At 43.5% G+C, this 25,202-nt stretch overlaps 1 protein-coding gene across 2 annotated transcripts in view; it reads right to left on the reverse strand.

Annotated features, from left to right (window-relative positions):
• Positions 1 to 25,202, reverse strand: part of Kcnq5 (potassium voltage-gated channel subfamily Q member 5) — a 574,968-nt gene that overhangs the window by 66,458 nt on the left and 483,308 nt on the right. For both annotated transcript variants that reach the window (XM_023718707.1, XM_023718706.1), the window contains exons 6-8: positions 17,829 to 17,939; positions 12,425 to 12,520; positions 1,577 to 1,671 (exon numbers count right to left, since the gene is read on the reverse strand). In XM_023718707.1, coding sequence (XP_023574475.1) covers positions 1,577 to 1,671; positions 12,425 to 12,520; positions 17,829 to 17,939 — 302 coding nt within the window. The remainder of the gene's footprint in view (positions 1 to 1,576; positions 1,672 to 12,424; positions 12,521 to 17,828; positions 17,940 to 25,202) is intronic.

Consider the following 25,202-nt stretch of genomic DNA (forward strand, 5'->3'; position numbering starts at 1 on the left):
TCACTTGAGAACCCTCTGCTGGGTTTCTTACTCACCTTTCTCTTTTACATTTATCTCAAAAACTTCTTGAAGACAAGAACTTAATATCTATATAATTCTCGTTAAATTCATCATGCAAGGAATAGATGGCATTGTTAAATTCCCTTTTTGGGTCATTTTTCCTGTAGTCAAACTTTGAAATGATCTAATATTCAGTAAAAGGAGTAACTCAACTCCAGGCTCTAAGTGGAGAGAGGATACTGGTCCAACCGTTCATGCGACAGCACTCCGGCTTCTCTCCTCGTCCAGGAGCCTCCTCACCCAAGTCTGAGGGCAAGGGTCGCCCAGAACCCCTCTGCGCTGGCAGTCTGAGCCTGTAGGAGACATGTTCCTTTAGGAAGCGCCTCACCAGTGCTTTTCCTTTTCTGTGTAAGTCCAGGGCAAGACAGGGCGTCACTTGCTGAAACTCGCCTGCGGCTGATCAGCCTGCTGCTTTCTATTTGGGTACCTGGGACCGCCTCGCAGAACTCCGCTAGAGTGACCCTGCCAGGGTCAGGGGTGCCTGCAGCTGCTGTCCTTTCCAGCTCAGTAACACCGAGTAGCTCTCCTGAGTTGCAGAAGTGACTGTGTCTCGAATCCCATGAAGCTCTAAGCTTAGGGCTTTGTTGGGAGGGAAAGAGCCATGTTCTAAAACACAGAGCTAGACAGACAATTTAATACTTTTTGGAAACAATGGGAAGGACTGAGTATTCTAGGCATGTGGAACGACGCACAGAAAGTCTTTCTCATGACTTACTGTTCCAACAAGGGCTTCTTTAATTAGTGATGATTATGGTTTCATGATGCCCTGCTAGCAGAACTGCTGTCTAAAAGCCTAAGACCTACGACTGTTAAAAAATGTTAGATCACTGAGGTAAAAGGAAGGCTGCTTATAATCCCTCAGATGCTGCCTTCCGCTTAGTGCGTGGTAGGGTGGCGCCTTCCCGTTCTCTTGAGCTTAGGGATCAGTGGACGATTCGCTTTGGCCAATGAAGTGCAAGTAGACATAATATTACTTCAAAAAAATGCTCTATGATAATTCCACATTTTAATCTGAGTGGTCCCATTGTCTCATTTAAACCCTAATCCCATTATTCCAAGTTCTCATTTTATGGCTCCTGATATGGATTTGATCTGCAGATGAGAGCTCTGTCCTCTATGAGGCCGGGATGACAAATGACTTTTTCTGGACTCAAATAGGCAAAGAGAGTTTACTCTCAAGGCGAACCCCTCCTGAGGTCAAGTGAACGGGAGATAGTCCGTGTTTTTAAAGAACTGTGCTGCTTACGTTTAGAATTAGTGACTGTTACAAGATGCGATAGTAAAAAAATTAACATGAAATAGGAGAAAGAAATTTTTACAGAACTTTGGGGATGGTGAGGACTGACACTGAGTCCACTTAGGCTTGTGCTTGAGTTGCTGGTGAATAGTCACAAATCTCTCCGAGACCACCAGAAAATAAGGCAAGCCAGAGCCAACGCTTCTTGTGTGTGAATGTGGTTTTCTAAGCAACCCCAACAGACCCTTGCGCAGGAGCAGCTGTCACACGGATACCTACTTGGTGGGGCTGCAGGTGTGCAGGGCCTTCAAGTGCGGCTTCCAGGTTGCGATGGAGACAGATTTCTCATCTGCGGCATAACTGCGCCAGACGCACTGCACGTGGCATGGAGGAAGACACGCGAAAGAAAAAGACAGCAGGAAACAGAATGAGATGAAAAGGAAGATGACTGAGCGACCACACAGTGAGAATCTTTCCCTCCTCAAGCTTATCCTGGATGAAGGGAAAACGCGGCTTTGGCCCCTCCAGCTGGCGGTCACAGTGCCGCCACATCAGAACTGCTTTTCAGAGCAAGGAACACCAAAGGGCAAAAGCATAAAAATTGCAACAGGGTGGTTTCTTAGTTGATTAGGGAAAGACAGTATCTTATCTGGAACAAAATTAGCTAGTAATTAATTAGCTCAATACATGTCGGTGTGCAACTAATTAGATAAATCACTCAAGTATGAACATTCATGCCAGGGATTATTTTTGATCAATATTTGGTAAAACAGAGGCAAAGAAGTACCAAAAGTCGGCTATGCAGCTAGTGAACTAATAAACTAGTGACTTCCAGTGTGTGTTAATAACATAGTGATCTATCTGCCGTTGAACTACAGGATATTTCAAATTCTAAAAATGAGGACAGTGATAGGATGAAACATGTTCTTAAGGAACATGATTGGAAAACTCTCAAGGATTTCTTTCTTTTTTTTTGTATTTAAAGCAGCGTCCACAGGGTCTACAGGGGCTCACCACACAGGTCCAACTTGTAATGATTCTCCTGTTTTCAGCTTCCCAAGCACTGGGACTACAAGCTTGTGCCACCACACCCAGTCTCATTCCCTGCCTCAGCGAACCCTGGAGGTGGCAGGCTGCAGATCAAACCTCCGACCCCTGTGTCTGTCTAAGCAGGCAATTTAATCTACTGAGCTACCTGGCTGGCCCTTGCCCAGGACTTCAAGCCTTCTACGAATATGTGTTATATAATGCAGTGACTTCTTACAAGGAATGTAATTCTTGTGTACTGAAAATATGGACTCCTGTAAACAAAAATTCGATTTCATAGAATCACATCCAACCCATATGCTAAAAAGCATTTTCCTGTGACGCTTAATCATGAAAGTTTACATTAAGACTCTCATTTTGTAGATGACAAAACTAAGTGTTCAGGTAAATAAGGAGTTTTTTTATTTTTTCTGTATTTTAGGGAAGGGCCTACAAGGTGTTCAGGGTTTCACTACTAGATCGGACTTGTAGTGCTCCGTGTATTTACAGCCTCCCAAGAGCCGGGATTACATGTGCGTGCCACCACGCCTAGTCTCAAGGGCCATCTCAGCGCGCCCTGGGGGTGGGGCCCCCATGGCAGGCCCAGTGATCGGCCCCTGCCTCTGCTTGCAGGAGCTTTAATCTGCTGAGCTATTTGGCCGGCCCGATAAGGAGGCTTATACACCGGGGTCAGACAGTGTCTCCAGTCACTTGGCTTTTGGGCCCAGCCCTCCAGAGGGAATAGGGCGCACTGCTCGATTCCTGTGGCTGGAGGGGCCTTCATCTGCGCCGCACGTTTGCGTGGGCGTCTGAATCTGCTGGCCCACATAGACTCTAGTCCCTTGATTCTGTCGCGCTGAGCCTGCAGGTGTCTCTAATGACCAAGTGTTGGCTGCAACCTCTCAGAGAAAAAGAATTATTATGCTCTGTTGCTCAGAATATTCCACTGTGTGGGCCAAATGTATTTAAACGGATCCCATCCCTACTCCATAGCCATCAGTCATGATTTTCAAGGCTGCAGTGATAAGAAGCGGTCTGATTATATTCCTTTTCCTGAGAATATTACTGAACACGTGGGAGGTGAATGGAAGAGGAAAAGTCAGGACAAGTATTTTGGAAAACTGTCTGGCAGTAGCTATTAGATCTCCGGGCCTGCCGTGCCGGCTCTGCCCCTGGGTCGTGCTGAGACGGCGATTGGGACTGAGCATGGTGGCGTGTTTCTATAACCCCAGTTCTTGGGAGGCTGTAAACAGGCGGATCGCTATGAGTCTGATCTAGCAGTGAGACCCTGAACGCCCTGTAGACCCTTCCCTAAAACATACAATAAATGAATAAATAAGTTAAATAAAGGTGAGTGTTCTGTCCTATGATACAGCTGTCAATTCCTTATCCTGCTTGTATGTGGGTACCCAAAGGCGCACTCCGTGTACTGTTTTTCAACTAGTGGATGGCAGCACTGTAGAACAGCGAGGTTTGCCTTGGGAAGTTGGTACTGCGCATGTATTTAACACAACTCCATCTTTTTCAATCCTATTACATGACCCTTGCTCTCCTGTTGTTGCTTCTCCCCTTCTCTGCCTTTCCTTTTCTTCTTTAATTTCTTTATTAGTTTATGTGCTTTTTACATTTCTCATGTAAGAGAAAATATGCCATGTTTAACGTTCTGAGTCTGGCTAATTTCACTCAGTGTGATGGTTGCCAGCTCCTTCATCTTGCCTGTGAGTGACACAGCTTTGTTCTTCTTTATGGCTGAGTCATCTATGTATATAGCTCCACCTCTATACAAAATTTTCTTCATGCATTTGCCAGTTGATGGTCCTTTGGCGTGTCTGTAGCTTTGAATCACACTACCATACACGTGAGCATGCATGTATGCACTTTAACTGCTTTAGGCATGTGCCTAGCAGCGACTCAAACACTATTTCTATGTTTTTGAGGCACCTCCGTACTGACCGCCACAGGGCTGTACTTGTAGGCTACTAGTCTACTTCCACTGATAGTGCAGGAGCGTGCCTTTCATCCCCTCTCCTTGCCAGTGCCTATTGCTTTTCATATCCTTGTGTCCTTGACTTGGGTGAGACAAGGTCTCGGTGTAGTTCTGATTTGCATTTCTCTGATGGCTACTGCTTCTGGGAAGTATCTGTTCCATCCATGTGCCCACGTTCTGACTGAGTTCTTTGATTCAGGGTGTTAATTTTTTTGAGTTCTTCCTGTGTTCTCTATATTAATCCTCTACCAGAAGCATAGCTAGTGTTAAATTTCTCCTACTCAGTTCATTCTGTTGTTTCTTTGCTATGCAGAAACATTTTTATTTATTTATTTTTATTCATTTTAATGAGAAAAAAGATAAAACAGCAATGAAACAGTTTCAAAACAGGTTAGTAAGATAGTTAGAATAATTAATACATTGCATATTGTTGTCTTCATAGTAGTTATTCAGAGGACAATATGTTGAGCTGTAAAAGGCTCAAATCAACAACTTTTGACAATTGCGAATTGTGCTGATAGCTCACTACTATGATGGACTATTGGACTGTATTGGGTTATTTTGCTGAATTCAAGTACCTACAATCTTTAGATTGGCATCAAGTATGAAAAGGTCCTTTACAGTGTTCTCCAAATACAGCATTTCTAACTGCAATGAAACACCCATGTCTGATGAAACAAAACAAAAAAGGGGGATATGTTGGGAGCCACAAGGTAGGAAATTGATCAAGTGGGTGTAGGTGGGACTGGGCCTCAGTGCCTAAAGCAAACAAGCTACCTCAGTCCTGAGATAAACATCCTGTCTGGTTAAGGTCACCTATTAGTCGCTAGGCAACCTTGTGTTACCTGTTACTAACTTTGCAAAAGTCTAAATAAAAGACTGGTTTTTTGTTTGTGAAAAAAAAAAGAAAGAAAATATACATATATATGTATACACAAGATAGCTAGGATAGATATACAGCTACTTTCTCTTAGTTCATTGAGAAGAAAGGTTTGCACTAATATTGTTTAGACAAGATGTGCAGAAGCTTTTAATGGGGGCCAGCCCCATGTGTTGATTCTTGCTATTATTTCCTGTGCTATTGGCATCCTAAACTGGGAGATTGTGCCTATGAGTTGAGGTGTTTATGCTGCCTTCTAGCACTTTCATTGTTTCTGGTTTTATATGTAGGGCTTTGACCCATTTGCTTTGCTTTTAATATAAGGCAAGGGCAAGGGATCTAAGCACTATTTATTAAAGAGGCTGTCATTTTTTCAAATATGTTTTTAGTATGTTTGTCAAACATCAGATGGCTGTCAGTGCATGGCCTTGTGTGTGTATCTTTATTTTTACTCCACGGGTCTTCCTGTCTGTTTCTGTGCCAGTACTATATTGGTTTCTAATGATCTAAAGATAGATAGGTCCAGACATCTACTAACAGGAGCACAAGTATGAAACCTGTGGCACAGTGGGATGATGGAACTCTACGATGGCAACAGCTCTCTATAACTGTGCTTAGCAAATGAACTTCCCACAAATGATGCTTGCAAGAGGCTAGACACAGAAGCGTGCTTTTCTGCAAAGTACAAAGCCCAGGCAAAATTAACTTGTGCTGTTAGAAAGTAAACAGCAGCCATCCTGGTAGCACAGTGACTCAGAAAAGGCCATGGGCGCCCACACACTTCTTATCTGAGTGCTGGCTGGCACTGATACTAAGCTCGCTTAGGAAACAGCCTGGTGCCTCGGTTTATGAACTTGATTCTCCTCACTGTTCGGGTCATGCACTGCGTTGGGTGGGAAGTAAAGCAAATTCAATGGCTCAGCTCAACGTTGGCCTTAGGGGCAAGCTCAACTTGGTTCTCATCCAGGGTGGCTTCTGGCCAGAGCCGTGGAGAGAATGGGGTTCTCCAGCTGAGGTGTCATTGCATGTTCTCCTTGGTAAGAACTACATACTCCAGACAGCCATTCACTAAGCGCTGTGAGAAACGAGGCTAGCATGTGGCAGAGCCTGGGGGATTCTTTTGCTTTCAAGAAGGAATTTTTGCTTGAAGCCTTGCTCCTGTGGCCCACGTTGATTTAACTGATAAATCTGCGGAAATTGGTGCTAAGCATCTTAACATTTTATATCTAATGATTATCATCGAACATCTTGTGTTAGTTTTTGTGACTGTACACGCACAACTTTTAGTGAGCTGGTGTAATCAGTGAACACACATGAATTAGTATCACAGCTCCTTCTGTGGCGGCGAGGCCCAGAGGACTCCCAGCTCCAGTGCACTGAGGACATAGGTGCTGCTTTTGTTGAAGTTTCCACTTGTCGGGCTGGCCAAATAGCTCAGTGGATTAAAGCACCTGCAAGCAGGCATAGGGGCTGGGGGTTCGATCCCTAGGCCTGCTGTGCCAGCCCGGCCCCCACGGTGTGCTGAGATGGCAATCAAGACTGGGTGTGGTGGTTCGTGCCTATAATCCCAGCTCTTGGGAGGCTATAAATAGGTGGATCACTATGTGTCTGATCTAGTAGTGAGACCCTGAACACCCTGTGGATCCTTCCCTAAAATACAAAATAAAAAGTTTCCACTTGATCAGTAGGCTGGGATTTGCATGGCAGGTCCATGCATTAGTTAATTCTGGTTGAACAAATTCAAAACAATATAACAACAACAAAAACAGGACCAAAGTGTTATCTGTTAATGTTATAAAGAATGGGGGCTCCTTTGAGAAAATTAATGATTTTCTTTACAATAAGACTTGGACTCTTTGCTCTTTTTCTATAAAAGTAATTCTAACAGCTGAGCTCTTGTTCCCCTCATTATCCTTCTAAAAATATTTTCTAGATGAGAGGTGAAGAAGGAGGTGGTGGTGTCTATCACAGGGCTGTTACTATTAACAGTCACAATGGAAGTGGAAAGTGTAGCGCTACTACTTGATATCTTAATAACTTCATCTGGCTCTGGCTGCCAGGTAATTGCTGCTAGCAACTGCAATGTGAACACCCTCATGCAGATGAGCCAGTACCTGACGTTCCTATGCTTCTGGCCCAAATCACATCATGAAAGTAATTCCAATAGTTAATTTACTTGATGTGCTATCCTACTCCAAGGGACAAGCTACCAGGACGAATGGAAGCCAGATTTGCTACTTGTCAAGCCATGCGGGCACTCAAAGTGGCTGAATAAAACTTGTACCTGGCTCGATAATTTTATGTCAGGCTAATTCAGTATTAGGGGAGCATTTAGTTTGCATTGTCTGGAGTAGTTAATCCAGAAAGCTTGAGCTGCCCAACCCAAGCTACATGAACATAGAATGTATTTTTTTCAAGGAACAGTTTAGAATATTAGTCCTGCAAACTATCAGATGTTAGCCAGCATTCCTTTCTCCCTTTCTGTTTTGCCACTATGACCTCTTCAATTCTTTTCTATTGAAGAATCCTTACTTTTAAGAATTATGCTTATGGGCCAGGCTGATAGCTCAGAGGACTAAAGCACCTCCTTAGGCAGAGGGCAGCAGCCGGGGTTCGATCCCTGGTGTGCTGTGCTGGCCCCACTCTGGGGGCATGTTGAGACTGTGATTGACACTGGGCGTGTTGGTACCCATGTGTAATCCCAGGACTAGGGAGACAGAAAACTGGAGAATCACTGCAAGTCTGACCTATACAGTGTGAGGCCCTGTACACCCGGTAGACCCTATAGACCCTGTCCTAAATGCAGAAAAAAAAGAATTATGTTCATAATTATATTTCTTGATTTTTCAATATCAGTCATTGTCCGTTAACTTCTAACCATGAAACAAAATAATGTGGCCTACCGAACGCCCCTTTCTTTCCATCTCATACTTCCAATATTTTTATATCATAATTTTAACTAGTGTTGGCATCACTACAAATATGTAACTATTGCTCCCAACTTTGTAGTGTAGTGTGTGGTTGACACTCTCTCCTGAATCATATTCTTGTTTTTCTTGGAGTTAGTATTGCCCTATTTTAATTTCTTGGCTTGCCTGCACACCTATTGTAAACACACTCACGGTCTCATTTACAGATCTCTAAAATCCCTCTTGTCAAGTGACCATGACATCCGCCAGTTTCACTTTTTGTGCCCTTGGGAATGTTTTCTCCTGCGCTCGCAGCCTCTTCCTGCATCAGTGTCCAGCCAGCTGTGCCTGTGGTCCTGGGACTTCCTTTCTGTTTGTCCTGGGACAGCCTCACCCTGCCCTGCATGGGAATCCTCATTCCCTGAATGTCGTGCTTCTTACTCTGTTGTGTTGCCTCCTTGCTTTGGAAGGAGAGTTTTCTGGAGTCAGGAAAAATATCAAAGTTTTGAGATCATCTATAGTACAAATGTCTTTGTGCTGCTCTTATTGTTCATTAATTGTTTGGCTACATGTGGAATTCTAGGTTGCAAGTAGTATTCTTGGATAATTTTGAGAGCATTGTTCCACTGTCTCCTAGTTTCAGAGTTACGAATGCGAAGTGCTATGCTATCCTGATTCTCGATCCTTGGGCTACGTGCACACAGATAGCTTCAGGGTCTGTCTTTGCAGGGGTCCTGCTATCTCATTGTGATAATTCTAGAATGAAACCGTTTAATTCTAGAATGTACAGCACTGGGCACTTGGTGGGTTCTTTTCCTACGACCAGTCCTGCCCTCCACTTCCAGAGAATCATGTGATATTCTCCTTAGTAAAATCTTCCCCTCAGTTTTCCAGTAGTCTATGTTGTACCTTGGAACTTTATGTTTTTTACATCTAACATTTTTTCTGTTCTTATTTATGACTCAAACACCAAGAAAGATGTATCATCCCTGTATTAGTGGCCTGAGACTATAGACTGGTAATTTCACTTTAGGGTAACTGGAAGAAGAAGATTAAGAAGAAGTCATAGTTCCGGTATCTATTTTTCTTTCAGGTTAGCTTCCTTCAGGAAATATGTTCTAATCTTTCCTCTGAAGTAAATCAACACTACCAGTCAGTCTTGATCTTACAGATGCTCATGTGATTCCCCTTTCTGCTTCTAGTGAAGTGCCTTGGACCCACCCTGACTCAGGCCAGAGGCTCCGTGAGGGGTCCTGTGAGATGCAGCCTCTGAGGAAGCCCCAGGGCTCCGCACTGCATACAGGAGACTGCAATGCTGGTTTTGAAAGCAGTAACAGATTTGGATTTGAACAGCAGAGATTTTACTCCCGGCCCCACCTAGGCTTGTCTTGGGGACCAAGAGACATAATGCACTCTGCACACTCCAAAGTACTTCACCAGTCTTAGGTATTATTAATAAAAGTTGTGACACTTGGGCCGGTATTCAAAATGTTACTGAGACATGATTCTTTCTTTCCTCAGACTGTTCCACTTGAAAAGTTGATTTAAATGAATCATGCAATGATATTGACAAGGCTAAATGTGCTGCAGACTGCAACGGTTTCAAACTCTTCACAAAACTCCCAGAATGCTAGCTAATGTAGTTATCTCGCCAACCAAAGAGCAAAGCAACTTGGGCATCTCGCTTGCCTTTGTAAGAAGATGGTGAATTTGGCTTAAAACAAAGACAGTCACTTTTGGTCTTGATGATTTTTGCGCTCAGCAAACCAAGTCAAGTTTGTTGGGTATGACAACGAACACATCAGCATGTGAGACCTGAGTTTTCAATGCAGTGCAACCTTAAAAATAAATTTCTACAATCTATAATCAAGGCCTGAAGCCCTGAATCTTATCTAAACACTGTGTTGAAAATGAATGATGAATAAATAATTGTTACGTTATTATTCTTATGTATAATAAATTGATAACATTGAATAAGCAAGCAGTTGCTTTATAAATTAGTAAATTCAATGGGTGGTATTGGTTCCCTTCAGAGGAAAGATTAGAATGTGTTTCCTGAAGGAAGCTAACTAACCCAAAAGAAAAATAGATACTGGAACTATGACTTCTTCTGGTTACCTTAAAGTGAAATTAGTGTTTGAGTCATAAATAAGAACAGAAAAAAAATGTTAGATGTAAAAAACATGGTGGTAGAAACAAAGGGAAGACAAAGTTGTGAAAATCTCCCAGAGAACTGAATTCTGTAAATTCATGGAACTATGATCAGATTTTAAAGGCATTCTTGAATGTATCAGTCATTATATTCTGCATCTTTCTCTGCTAAGAACAATGTAAAATTTGGTCTTGTAAGGAAATTTCATGCTTTGGGTTTATTGTTACTACATTTTTATAAGTTCAATTGCTGATGCGGACACACATTATATACTCAAGTTCCCCCAAAAATGAAATTTCAAGCCTCTAGGCAAAACTGTTCTGTCAGCACCTTCTCTCCTTTATAGGCTACTTGTCAGAAGGCCTTGCCTTATTGTGGTTGTATGCACAGAAACTGCTCTGCTTTCATGACTGAATGCAGAAATAGCAATTTACTTTTAGGTGCTTTTTGGAAATTGCTTTTGCATAACTAAGTAGTTGATAATGACCAATAACTGAAAAAAATTCTGCCTTGTCTACATTGGTCTTGTGCAATGTGGTAGCCAATAGTCAGCTATCACCAGTGAGCATTTGAGAAGGGTGTGGTGCCATGAGTCTTAGATTTTAATAAATTTAAAATCAGCAGCTAACTAATGATTATATTGCTCATTACAGTGGGATAGCATCACAACTGACACATGCACCAGAAACTCCCTAATGGTTCACTTTTAACACAGCAGCTGATGTTCTAAGAGGTTGTATGTCAATAAAACTTATTATTGGTTTCCTATGTAGCTGGGCCTTGGTGTCCAGATGAATCAAAGAACTCAGCGAGATGCCACTGGTTCCATGAGTTGGAAAGTATTGTTCTGTAGTAAAAGGGTGTTGTATGTGTGTCCTAGGACACATAACTTCTTTTATCATTCTGGGCTCGATTGTTTGGCACCAGTCTCTGAATTCCTGCTACTTAGGGATCCTTTCTTTTAAGGAAATGAAGTTTACTTTCTGTTTTAAAACTAGGAAATTTTAAAAATAGAGACTCAATTATTTGCGTTAAAAGTCACCCACTGCTCCACTTGATTAGAACATCCATGTCCCAAATTAATCCTTAAATACAAATAGATCTTCATGACACACTGCAGCTTTATTCCTTGGTCTCTCCCCTACCTCTGTTCCTTTTGGAGAGGCTGCAGGCCACAGCTGCAGAGAAAGGCTGACAGTAAAATTCACGGGGGTGGGCTGGGGAGATAGCTCAGTAGAATAAGCGCTTGCCTGGCAAGCACAAGGGCCTGAGTAATCACTGAGGATTACTTTTTATTAACTCAGCTACTCAAACCCGCAGTCTCAATGAAAGCAGCATGCCGGTTCCTGCAACTTAAAGACAGATCTCTTAGGGTCTTGGTTTGCTGTCCCAAACATCTCCAGTTTAAGAGCTCTGGTGCCTCACCTCTCTGGCAGGGGGAGAAACACTCAACTGTAGGATCATCTTGACCCCATAATCAAACATCCATTCAATATTATAGGTCTAGAAACTAATACACTTGATGATTCTCTACCTGGTTTTACTCCCAGAAGATATGGATAATGAAAGGAGAAGCATTTCTTTCAGAGCTAAGGCAAATCCTGAGTTCAGGAAACAAAATGTTAAATCCTGTCTGACTTCAAACAACACGCTTATTGTTCCATGCTTTCAAGCACTGGCGTCTCCCATAATAATGCCACCAGCTCTTCAAATAAGATACTATTTCAAGTCATTCCCCTACATGGAATTAAAAGCAATCCCACAGGTGCTAAATCTTGGTATTCTAAACAGGTAGATTATTTTTCAGAATGGTGGTATGAATTGACTGAAGAAAATAACTGCCATGCAGGGAACAATGCCATTTCTTGCTCTATCACTTAATGATGAATTGTGTCTCACCTTAAAATTCCTAAGACATACTAGTCTTTCCCAGAGCGGCACAGCGGCTAACGTCTGCACATCCTTGCTGCCTGACTAGCTGAACAATATGTGGACCTTTGGGTGAAAAGGCATATTTTTCCTTTTGGAAAAATGAGAATGTCTGCCCAGACTCAAGACTGTACAGTTCTGACTTCATTCTCTAGAAAAGCAATAAAGTACAGCAATTGGAAAGTGACTCAGCCAGCGCTCCTGGAGGCACATGTTGCCGTCTACCAAGGGCACTGACAGTTACCTGAATGAGGTTGGCAGCTGGGTTTCTTCTCTTCTCGAAGTGTTTTTGACGGTGTTGTTCCTGTACTTTTAATGCAAAACCTGAGCCAAGAATGCCCTGGAACAAAATATAAAAAGAATACTTTTTCAAAAATTCAAAAGCCCTGTCAAAAATACATGTATTTAAAAAACCTCTACAGTGAGTCTGAGACAAGACAAACAGTACGCAACCTGCCCATAATAAAAGTGCTACTTACTAAAACACTCTATTAAATTGTCAGTTAATGTCAAGTTCTTGGGCAATATGGCCAAGAGACATAACAACTTCTGTTCTTTAGCAAGTCAGTTAAGTATCACCATTTATTGTCTTTAATGATATCTCAAGAGGCACCATACTTAAAAATAAAAAAATGACACTTAAACAATGAAAAAGCTTTCTTTGTGATATTTCTTTCTGCTTAAGTTTGAGCTGGTCATCTTCTCCAGTGATATAATTGAGAAAACATGAACTCGTTTCACACAGCTGGAGTCTGAGTGGACAAAGCTTGTCTTGTTGCTGTTCATTTGGGAGTACTTGTAGCACTTTGATGAAACCAAGCATGAGTAGCTTCCATCCATGAAGTGGGGAGGCATGTTTCAGATCTGTCCCAGCTGCAGGCTCCATGCTGCTTCAGTGCTACATGTACCAAAGAAAAATAGTGGAGAAAAGGGGGACAGGTGAGATGAACAGGCAGCCAGTTCTGAAGACAGGAGGTTTTTCATTTTGCCCTTGTGCATAATAAGGACAGGAGCATGAATCATTATGAAGCACGTTCCTGTTTTCCTTCGCTTCCATCAGGCGCTGTTGGCATTCTTTACCATTGTGGTTTTGACTTACCTATTTGGATTTGGGGCTTAGAAGGTTTAATACTCCCTCCCATGCTTGCACAAGGTTTTGGCTGGTTATGTGTCCTTCTGCTTATCATGTGGATCTGCCAACAATCTGCTTCTCTGATGTTCCTTTTCCTTTGCAGTTTGCTTGGGTCTCACGTTTGTGAACTCAAGATGCTTTTTGTCTCAGCGTAGGGTTGACTTGCAGGGCTTGCTGCATCTAGTCTCTGGGCTTTGTCTGTACTCTTGACTTTATTAGTATGGGGTGCGGGGCTCCTTTGTTTTCCAGTTTGTGGATTTTACTTGCTAGCTATGAATTATTAGCTTTTTATTAAACTTCAAGGAGTCTAACCCTTGGGTTAGAGCTGGGCATCTTATAAGCATGGAGTTAGTATTTTCCATAGCTAAGAATTTTTTTCCCTTTCTTTATGTAGTTCAAAGATGCTAGAGGCTGCCTGAATAGGTGCGGGTTTTCCATCTCTGGGAGGTGCTGAGTCTCAACCAGTGACAGCTTGGCTGATATATTTTGGGATTCCAGATAGCCTCTAACCTTCTTTCTTATTCGGAGATTCACAGTTCTGAGCACATCCATGACAATGACCAGACAATAACTAATGCGATCATGTGTTGAATACACACATACTCTCTGCTATTAATGAGGAACAATCTACTCCATTATTAATTAGAACAAATGGCTGAACCTTAGAATTAGCAATGACCTCATGGGCTCTGTTTTCCATCTTTTTTTCTTTGCATGTCTCACGTTGGCTGAGGTCTCTGTCTCATATAAGTTATGATTACACAAACTAAGCTTTATGAAAACCTGGTTTGTATGATCTGGTTTGTACATTTAAACAATATTTGCCTTTTAAAACTTGGAGGTTATAAAAACAGCTCTCCATTTCTAAATTTGATTCAACTCAAGTCAGTCACAACTCCTAATTTTTTTTTCTTTGTAACATAGAGTTATTTGGGAAAGACTGATTTATTTTCCTTTTAATATAATTTTCCAGGAATTATAAACAATAGGAAAATATAAAACATCAGAAGTTATAGCACTTACTTATGACATAGTTGTACATAGCTTGCTCTTCTGGAGAACAATTCAGACTATGTAGAAATTGAATTAACAGCAATACTAGCTATCATTTTTCAGCATTTATCATGTGGATATGAGGTTTGGAGTTAAATCTCCTTTGGGAAATGAAACCGGGGTCCTACGGCACAAATCTAGCATATACCCACCAACCGAAATGCGCTGAAAGTCGCATCAGCACTGCCGAGAACCGTGTATTAGTAGAAGGCAGCTGTTTGTTCCCTATCTCTTGTGCCAGGCTGTACATTACAGCCGTTATTAAGCCGAGTCTGCTCAGTGTCTTGGAATGGCGCTTTGCCAGTTTTATTCCACTTCTGTCCCGTATACAACTCAGCGCACCAAAATAGAAGTCTTTTAAGTCTGTTGTGGTATACACACATGTGTGCACGCACGCGCACGCACACAAGCGCACTCACGTACGCACACGCACACACGTGCATAGACACTATTTAATCTTTGGACACACGTGCCAGTCCTTCCAAGTGGACATCAATAGATGAAAATACTCGAAAATGACTTTTCACTCATTTTGTAGGAAAACAAGACTTAAATTTTTAGGTTTTAATTTTAGTACTAGGCTGAGAAGAGATGTATAAACACCAAGTTAAAAAACATGTTTGGATAAACATTTTAAATATTTATCCTTCATTTTCCAGATTAAATAAGCCTATTTCATATCTCACACATGGCAAACAAGCCATGCTAAATGATTTTCACCAATTGTTGGTATTTTATTATACAATGATCATATTTTTTTATCATCGCTGATGGTTATAGGTATTGAGTATAGTTATGGAAAGGTTAATATCAAATCAAGCAGATCTGGTCCTCCCATTGACTTTACTGGATGGAGAGCTCAAGGAATTCAACTTCCCTGAAACTCAACTTCTGTCTCACCTTGAAGGTAAGACAGCCACACTTCCTCCGCAACAGTGCTGGTGGGAGCAGCTCAAACCCCTTCGGACTTCCCCAGCAAGGTGTTCTCCTTAGTTTTAATAGGACAGCACTGCTGGCTGGCAGATGCACAGGATCAAGTGGTAACTCAGTGTTAACTGTGCAAAGAGCCACAGGGGAGGCTACTCTTGTGGACCATGATGGGACACTATTGTAAGATGCTGTTGTATGCATGCCCATTTTTCAGATTTCCAACATCTGTTAATTCAACTTGCATTCAGAAATGGAATCATTTTGTGGGAAACACTTCCAACAGTGACTCCTAGCCTCAGACCTTAGCCCAACATATTGACCCAGTTTAACCCCCTCAATGGTCTGGAGTTTCATGGTAGGCTCCAAGTATTTTGTAGTGCTGGATGCAGCCAGCTTCCAGAGGAGGGAGAGCTAGGCACATTGGTCCCAGCAACTCTTCTCATACTTTGGCTGTATCTCCTTGCTTCTTACAGACTTTCTTTCCTCTCCCTTGTTAGGTCATTCTCCATTTATTCCTGTCTCAGTGTTTGTTCTACCTGCCTCCCCCTACATGTGTTGTTTTATAATCTACAAAGAATCATGAAAATACACAGTAAGTTGATCAGTTTTCTCTGATAATGAAGACTCAGTTATAGATTAGGTCTCAAGGAGTGCTCAGACAGGACTAGCATTGGCTCATTTAATGACTTGGTAATGTCTGTAATCTCAGGACAGATAGAAAGCCCCAGAGCTGCAGGCATTTGAATCATTATTTTAGGAGGAAAAACCCCAAGGCTACATTATACTGTTTCTGAAGATGTTTTCCTGCAGGGAATCTGATAACCCAGTGGATCTCTGCTCTGCTTGCTCTGCTCTGGATTGTTGAGATTGCCAGATGAGTTGATTTTGGATGAACGGTTTTTCTTCTTTTTTGATTTCATCATTTTCTACATGGAGACATGAGGTTTTATAGTCATACCGATAAAGAGAAGCAACATTGTGTTTTCCTCACAACAAGCACATATTTCTCCATGCTGTTTATTTCTCATTTTATGATGATGAAAAACTATACCTAAATTACTATTTTGAGCTGCACTATGCCATCTGCCCCAATTCTCACACTGGAGTGGGAACACCTATACCTCAGAATGTGAAGTTCTTTGAACAACCTTACTAGGTAGTCAAGTTAGTCAAGTTAAAATGAAGTCATCAACATGGGCCCTAATCCAATATGGCGGATGAACAAAGAAGAGGAAAGCAGGACAGGGATGAAATGAAGACACCGGGAGAAGGTGTGTCCACGGACAAGGCCAAGGAGAGAGGTTGAGACAGATCCTCCTCCCAAGGCTTGCAGTAAGATCTGCCCCACCAGCACCTTGAATTCAGCTTCCCAGCACTGAGTGGCAGTACATTTTTGTCACTGAGCACAGCGGGTCCATGGCAGGTTGTGGCAGTGGCGCTAGCCAACTAACAGCCACTCAGCACGTGGCAGAGCTTCAAGCCGAAGTCCGAGGCTGAGCAGAGGCAGTGTCTTTGCTGTTTTGTTCTGTGATTTTGAGTGGGTCAGGGTAGAACTGGCTGGTCCATGTGGAGTTGGCACTGGCCACCAGAAGGACAAGTGTACTCTGCGTTCACTTCCAGGCAGAGCAGGAGCCCGGTCCTGACAGCCCTGGTGCTGCATTCCTCAGGGGACCCCAACTCCCCAGCCCCTGTGGAGGGTGCTGTCAGTCCCCGCTGGGTGAAGGCTCTGCAGCAGGGCCCTGGCCGTGTCCCCTGGGCGCAGGAGTTGAGCCCACAGCCTCAGCACTCCTTTCTGGCCACTCCCCTACCCCCACATCAGGGGGAGGGGCCAAAGGTGAGTGTGGGGGATGGGGCACATAGTACTGTTTTGACCAACTGCTTTTATTTTTTATTTATTTTATTTTTTTATTTTTTTTTTTACCAACTGCTTTTAAACAAACAAGAGGATGAAACGATCAGAAAGGCAAGCTTCACCCATTAAGAGGAAAGTAATCAGGAGGAGAAGGAAGATAAATGTGCTTTTCATTCTGATAAAATGCAGAAACTGCTCTTTAGAAAAAAAATCAATGACGGAGACACAAAAAATAAATCATGGGACACATTTAAAACCATTTAAGGTCATTTACTTTTCACTCAAATGGACCTGAAGAGGAGAGAACGCCACAGACACACATCCGTCTCTCCAGAAGCGCATTTTATAAGCCAGATGGGAGCAATCAGTTTAGGATGAAGATATCTTTAAACCTTTGCAAATACTTTGAATGTATTAGTGGCATATTGGCCGAGAGATGATGCCACTTGAATGATTATTTGGCCATAACAACTTAGCTGGTATTAAAGTCTCGAGGGCCTTTCAGTGGAGACCGTATTTTATGAAGTATCCACCTGGATATATTTAGAGAAGTCAACATTGCATTAGAAAAGGGGTGCGTGTCAGTGGTACAGACAGGTTCCCACGCACGCCAGTGTGTGACAGCTCCCATAAACCTCTAAAGCCTAATTCAAAGTGCTTTATTGCTACAAAGATACTTACAGCAGGAAGTGCAAAGAAAGAAATGCCCAGGAGTGCGAAGCCTGCGGAAAGCAACCTTCCCAGCCAAGTTAGGGGAGTTTTGTCTCCGTAGCCGATAGTTGTCAATGTGATCTAAAAAAATAAAGAGAGCTTTCAGCTTAAGTCCTGGAGAGTGAAGTCGGGCCCCACGAGTGGGAGGTAAAGCAACATTTCCACTAAATCATTATTCAACATGTCTAGTTGGCATATTTTATGACTGTGCTTTAATTTTCCATGACGCATAACAGGACTTCTCTTTGTTTAAGGAAAGGAATAACCTACATACTTGTCCCACCCCATAACACAGTTTTCCATCTTTCTAAGTGTATTTCAAAGAAAGGTTATTTAAGTAAGCAGATAACTATTAGTGATGCAGAAACCATAGTGCCACGGGTTCAGGGCTGAATCTGCTTCCCAAAAGATCATGTGTGCTGATGCAGGCTGCCCATTCACTGCCTCGGCAGGCTCTTCTTGAAGCTCTCGTGTGCATGAGAGGTGCATGTTGTGATTTATAGTGGAATAGAAACAAGAGGTGGGCAGTTCTTGTCCTGAGATGTTTAAATCGTAGTAAGGGGCGTGTGTCATGCACAACTAAATGAACCACGAAAGAGAGCAAGATGAATTATGATGGAGACACGGCCAGCTGAGGTGGGAATTCGAGGCACAGACTGGCTACTATGGATTTGAGGGTTGAGGCTTATAGGAGGGACAATGTCATCGGACTTAGGCTTTGAAGGAAGGGCGACATTCTGAGAGGCAGAAATGACAGAGAGGGCTCTGAGGAAGAGCCATCGGTGATCAGGGGCAGAATGGCAGGTACACCAGGGAAGGTTCTGGCGCATACACCTTGTGGCTTCTTCATTGTGTCTCCTTAGCTTTTTGTGCTTTTTTCATGTGGATCTTTCACTTTCTTGGTTAGAGTTCTTCCTCAATATTTTGTTTTTTGATCCTATGGTAAATGAGACTGTTCTCCTGATTTCTTTGCAGGAAGTTCAGTTAGTGCATTAAAAACTTTACTGACTTATTCGGTATTTTTAAACCTGCCCTTTTGCTGAGTTATTCATTCTCTCCTCTTCCTCTCCCTCCCTCTGTCTCTCTCTCTCCCCCTCCTTTCTTCTCTCCCTCCCTGTCATCTCTGTGTCTGTCTTTCTCATTCTGTCTGTGCTCTTTAGAGTTTTCTCTATACAGATAATGTCATCAGAAAAATCACAACAGAGAATTTCACTTCTTCTCCTTTGATTTGAATTCCTTTTCTTTCTTTCTCTTGTCTGCTTGTTTTTCAGTTCTCTGTTGAATAGAAGTAGTGCACGTGGTCTGTCTCGTTTTGTCTTGAATGCTGAATGAAAGGCATTCCATTTTCCTCCCATGAGTATAATGTAGGATTTTTTTTTCTTTTTTGGCTGGCTCAGGCTGCCTGAAGGGCAGGTCTGGGGATCGAACCACGGTCCCCTGTGCCTGACTGGATTTGCCAGAGCAGGCGCTTAAACAACTGAGCTAATCCACAAGCCCCAGCCCATGAGTATAATGTTAGCTGCGGGGTTATCATATGTAATTTTTATTGTATTTTTGCAATAATGTAATGTAAATGTATTTTTCCTGTACTTAATTTGTTGAGAGTTTCTTTTATCATGAAAGGATTTTGAATTCTGTCAAACACATTTTCTGTATTGTAATGATTGATATGCTGTGGCAATTTGAGGAGTCTATAAGCTTAATTCAGTAACTCAGCAGTCCTACATCCTTGGGGGGAGAGCACAATTCCTTACTTCTCGGGCTTTGTTCACTGAGGCAATGTGAGACGTCTGGAAGCTTAACTAAGCAGCTCAGCAGCCGCACACCTTGGGGTGCAGAGCACCTGCCCGGACCGCTCTGGGATGTTGCTCATTGTGTCAACTTAAAAAGTTTAGCAGAGGCCCGAGTCCCCCCTTTGGGAACATCCCAAACCTGTGCAAGAGGAGGTGGAGATGGTGTGAGTTCTATACTCGCCCTCGGGGTGACCGCCTGCATACAATATAAGGAGGAAAGCACTGCTCCTTCCCCTTGTTGCTGTCATCTGCCACCTTGCACTGTTGCCCTGCGCCATGTGCCACCTGCCTTGGAGCCAGCTGTGGACTGAAAGCTCTGCATACCGTGAGCTAGATTAGCCCTTCCTTCCTTAATTTTGGGTGTCAGGTACTTTGTCTCAGGAACAAGAGAAAAGGAACTAAGACACATCTGCTGAGATGATTTGAAATCAAAGAAACACATGAAGATGCATACTGCACGTTCTCACTTGTAGAGAGAATCTGCAAAGATCAGCTTCATAAAAGCAGAGAACAGAGCTGTGTTACCAGAGATTGATGAGGGTGGAGATTGAGGGGATGATGGTAAAGGGGTGCAAAGCCTCAAATTGGGGGAACAAGGGGTGTTTTGTGAGGTGTACTGCACAGTCTTGTTGTCTCAGTTACTCTTCTCTCATTGTTGGGACAAAATACCTGACACCCAAAATGAAGGAAGGAAAGGTTTATTTAGCTCACAGTCAGTAGAGGTTTCAGTCCATACTCAGCTGGCTCCTGGCACAGTGCCACATGGCACAGAGGGCAGCTGTTCATGGCGGTGGCAGAGCAAGACAGCAAGAGCAAAATGGCATGAGCAGGGGCAGCAATGACCACAGAGACTGAGTCTGTCTCCTTTAAATTGCATTCAGGCAATCCACCCTAGGCTGGGTGCAGCACTCACACCCATAATCTCAGCAGCACTCACACATAATCCCAGCAGCATCCAAACCCATAATCCCAGCAGCACCCACACCCATAATCCCAGTGGATCATGAGCTTATCACAGACTCTACAAGTTCATCCCATGACTGCATGAGGCTTTCGGGGGACAACTAGACACAAACTATAACACTTGTGAATATAGTTCACAATAGTATATAGAAACCTAACAATGGCTGAAGTAATATATGTATGTGTGCATGCACGTGTGTGTGTGTGTATGTGTGTGTGTGTGTGTGTGTGTGTGTGTTTATGTATTTGGTATGGGGTCTCAATATACAGCTTGGATTCATAGTGATCCTCCTGTCTTAGCTTTCCCAGTGCTGGGATTACAGGCATGTGTGCACCACCATGCCCAGATTCAGTGGCTGGCTCAGTGTACCAGCATGGCAAGTGGTGCTCGGGGATCAAGCCCTGGTCCCTATACTTGTCTAAGCAGGCACTTAGTCCACTGAGCTACCTCGCCTGCCCAATATATCTGTTGTTGTTACACACACACACACACACACACACACAATACACACATAAGGATTTGAAGTAATGGATACATTAGTTAGCATGATTTGATTATTCTACATCATGTTCCTAAATTATAGCACCTTTTGGATCCCATAATAATGTCATGTAGTAAAAAAACAAGAGGAAAACATTAGAGGAAGAGGAGCTTAATGAAATATGCTAAAGTTACATCAAGGAATAGCTTGCTTTTGTAAAATGTGATATGTTTTTATTTTCTGTGGTGCTGGGTCTCACACCCAGTGCTTCTCAGATCCTTCTTACGTGTGCTGCCACTCAGCTATATCCTGGTCCTTGGTGCTCAAAAACGATAATCATATGATGAGTCTCCCACGGTCCAACTCTCCCGGGGCTTCCCACAGCCCTGAAAGCACGGCCCCAGTGCCTTTCTTGGGCCTACAGGACTCTCCATCATCCCCAAGGGCAGCCCACTCTTGGGGGCTCTTCCACCATGTGCCTTTCCCCTCTTCTCCATCACACTCTCCCCCTCCTCAGTGTGCTTCCTCGCCTCAGACTCTTCAGACTTGCTGTTACCTTCTGGGTTCCTCTCACTCTGAGGTCTCCCATCGGGTCGCTCCTCAAAGGTGAGCTCCACAGGAAGACCGGCCCTGGTTTGTGGATCCCAGGGTACAAATGAGAAGAAGTCACTTCTAACATCCTGTGGCACCCAGCTATGGATAACCTGATGCCAAGATAGAATGGAGTAGTTCACAAGAGGAGAGAAGACTTTGAATGTTGTTCCCAAGATACAGAAAGGATATGCTTATGTGGTGACAGATACGCCACCGATCTGGTCATTATTAGGTGTGTGTCACACTCTGCCTCAAATATGTACCATGACATAAAGTATATCAATTGAATTATGTTTTAAAAACACTAGCACACTTTATCTTGTTTAAGATAGTTTCTTTTTTATGTATTTAGTACAGGATCTACAGAGTCTCACTACCTAGATGAGACTTGTAGTGATCATCCTGTTTTTGGCCTCCCAAGCGCTGGGATTACAGGCATGCACCATCATGCCCAGTCTCAGTCACCATCTCAGGGTGCTCCAGGGGCAGGGCTGGCATGACAGGCCAAGGATCGAACCTTGGTTGCTGCAGCTGTCTAAGTAGGTGCTTTAATCTGCTGAGCTATCTGGCTGGCCCTAAGATAGTTTCTTACCAACTGTTATCTCAATGCTAACTTTATTCATTTTTATATATTTGTAACAAGAATCAATAACTTTACTTCTTTCTTGTTTGACTTTGCTGCCTGAAAGTGAACTTCATGTGGGCTGTGGCTGTGCCTTTCTCCCGCCCAAATGCCAGAGCACTGGCTGGCACTGCAGGTACTCAATAAATATGTACTGAACAAGTGAACAGGAGCCCTGAACGGGGGTGAGAGCTCTGTTCCCAGTGTTGAGCTGAGACATACCTAGGAAAGGTTGTTAAAGCAGTGGGCACTATTGTGGTGCTCTTAGAAACTGAGATTATGGCAGCAAATGTACAGACGGATTGGAACAGGGAGGAATGAGAGGTGGCACAGCCCGCAACAAGAACATGCAGGAGTGCAGTGTGGAGAAACGTGTGTAAGAGGCCCCATGGAAATGCACTTATTGATTGGCTAGGAGGAAGGCGAAGACCAAGTCAACAACGCCCTGGAAAGTTCAAATGGACAGACGTTTGCACCATAAATAAAATTGTGATAATGGAAAGAAAAGGCTTTAGAGTAAAGGTGAAGAGTTGGTTTTGCAAATAGTGGTTTTTAAAATGTCAGGACTGTTGTGATGTAGAAATTTCTAGCAGGGATTTGAGAGTGAGAGCTTGAATCTTTCGAGAAAGATCCATTTGGCTCGAGATTTGGGTTTGAAATCCATCATGGGGTGACTGTCAAAACTTTGGGCATAGAGGAGATTATAGCGGGTGGTGCGAAGGGGCTGAGAAACCCCTCAGGAAACAGACACTAAGGGATGGAGGGACAGCAGTGTGCGAAGTGCTGTTTTTAAAAGCAGGAGAACTACTTTTACAGGGGCTATGTGAATGGAAGCTCAATGGGAAAGAAAGAGAAACTTCCGCACAAGACATGTGACCCTCGGTGCCACTAGCCACTAGGATACTAGGAGATGAGGATTAGGAAAGAAGAGCTCAGTGGAGACAGGCAGGCGCACTTTTCTCCTGCATTGTGCCTGGGCATGGGAGGGGAGAAGGCTTGGAGAAGAAGACATGCTAAAGAAGGCCTACAGAATAAATAGCATCTTCCCCCTTGTCCTGACCTTTTCCTTCTCTGCGGGGGAATGAAGGCAAGGTTTTCTCCTTCAGCTACATTCCAAGCCCTGAACAGTTTTTATTTACTTTCAGTAAGTTTGCACTGAGTGGCTGAGATGTACAGGCTGGGCTTAGACTTGCAGTCCTCCTGCCTCAGCTTCCCAGAGCGGTGGGATCAACTCACTTCTGTGCACGCCAAGGGGACACTCAGACTTCATGATGTGGCCAGAGTGGTGGTACCAGATAAAGACAGAGGGCTTCAAGGTGCCCTGAGCTCGAAGAGTTGCAAGGCTTCTCCAGGAACCCACACTGACCACCTGGCCATCAACCTTCAGGTCAGGACCAGCTGTGCTGGAGAACCGTCCTTGCTGAGCCCTGCCTGGAAATGTGCGGGTCAGCTGCCCTCACAGGTGGAGCTGCCCTTAGAGCACCAGCAACAGTGGTGCAGCCGCAGCACTACAGCTGTGAGGTGTTCCTCTTCCTTTCTTAGCACTTGAGAGGCCTTGCTGGCGGGGCTCACTGTTGTGTGGCCCAGGAGCTGAGAGCAGAAGCCCCCTTGTGTTCATGCTCTCCTGCTTGTGCTACAGAAACCAGTGCCACCTCGGAGGGCTGTTGTGTAGGCTGCACGTAAGAGACAGGCAGCCCACTGGGGCCCTGAAGATGCCAGCTCTCAGCACGCTTGCGGAGAACCCAGAACAGTGACTTCTTCCCAAGACCCTGGGGTGGGGCGGGGTTGGCGTCACCTGGGCTCGTGCCTGGACTTCCTGGGGGAATGGGCTGGGGCCCCTGAGTTGTTTTCTGGAAATCGCTGCGCAGATCTCCACAAGCCCAGCAGCAGCCTGGCAGGGTGAGACAGCTTGTCTTCTGGCCTCTCTTCCTCTCTGCAGTGCAGCTGCGGCCACACCAACTGCCACAGCAACGCCACGAGAGCGCAGACGGCGATCGTTAATTATAGCACACCGTTGACAGTGACACAGGCTGCAAGAACTTAAGAACCAGCAGGAGCTGGTTTCTGAAAACATAAACCTGAAATCCACCAATGGAGTGCTTTTGTGATAGAAGGCAACAAGCCTCCCTTGAGATAGCAGTGTCTGCCTCCCTCTCCGTCTCTCTCTGGCTTTCTGCTTCTGTTTCCTTGAGATTTTTTTTTTTTTTTCAGAGTTAGGGTCTCCCTTTATAGTCTTGAATTTACTATGGAGCTCAGACTGGCCTCGAACTCATGGTAGACGTGCTTTCTTAGTCTCTCGAGGGCTGGGATTAGAGGCATGCACCACCATGCCCGGCTCTGTTTTCTTTTTTTAATGTATTCACTTGATAGCGCAGCATATTAATATTGCATTGCTTTTTATACGTCATGTTTATACTTTTCTGCTGACAGTTGTCAGTTCTGATGATAACCCACTACTGTTATGGGCTATTGCACTATATTGGGTTGTTTTGCTGAACTCAAGTACCTACAGTATTTAAACTGGCATCAAGTATGAAAAGGTCCTTTAAAGACTTCTCCAAATACAGCTTCTCTAACAGCAATGGAACACCCATCTCTGACAAAACAAACCAAAAAGGGAGATATAAATCAAGGATCATTTTGTAGTAAAAAATATATTTATATACAAAATAGTTAGGATAGATATACAGCTACTTTCTCTTAGTTCATTGAGAAGAAAGGCTTGTACTAATATTTTTTTTTTCAAAGTTTTATTGACAAACAGATAGCAATGAGACAGTTTCAAATCAAATCGGAAGGACAGTTTCAACAAATAATACACTGCATATATTCTTCTTAGTGGTTAATTGCTGTACAAGATGCAGACTTGAGATCCTATTTACAAACACCA

This window comes from Octodon degus, unplaced genomic scaffold (assembly GCF_000260255.1).
Source record: "Octodon degus isolate 3935 unplaced genomic scaffold, OctDeg1.0 scaffold00061, whole genome shotgun sequence".
NCBI classification, from domain to species: Eukaryota; Metazoa; Chordata; class Mammalia; order Rodentia; family Octodontidae; genus Octodon; species Octodon degus.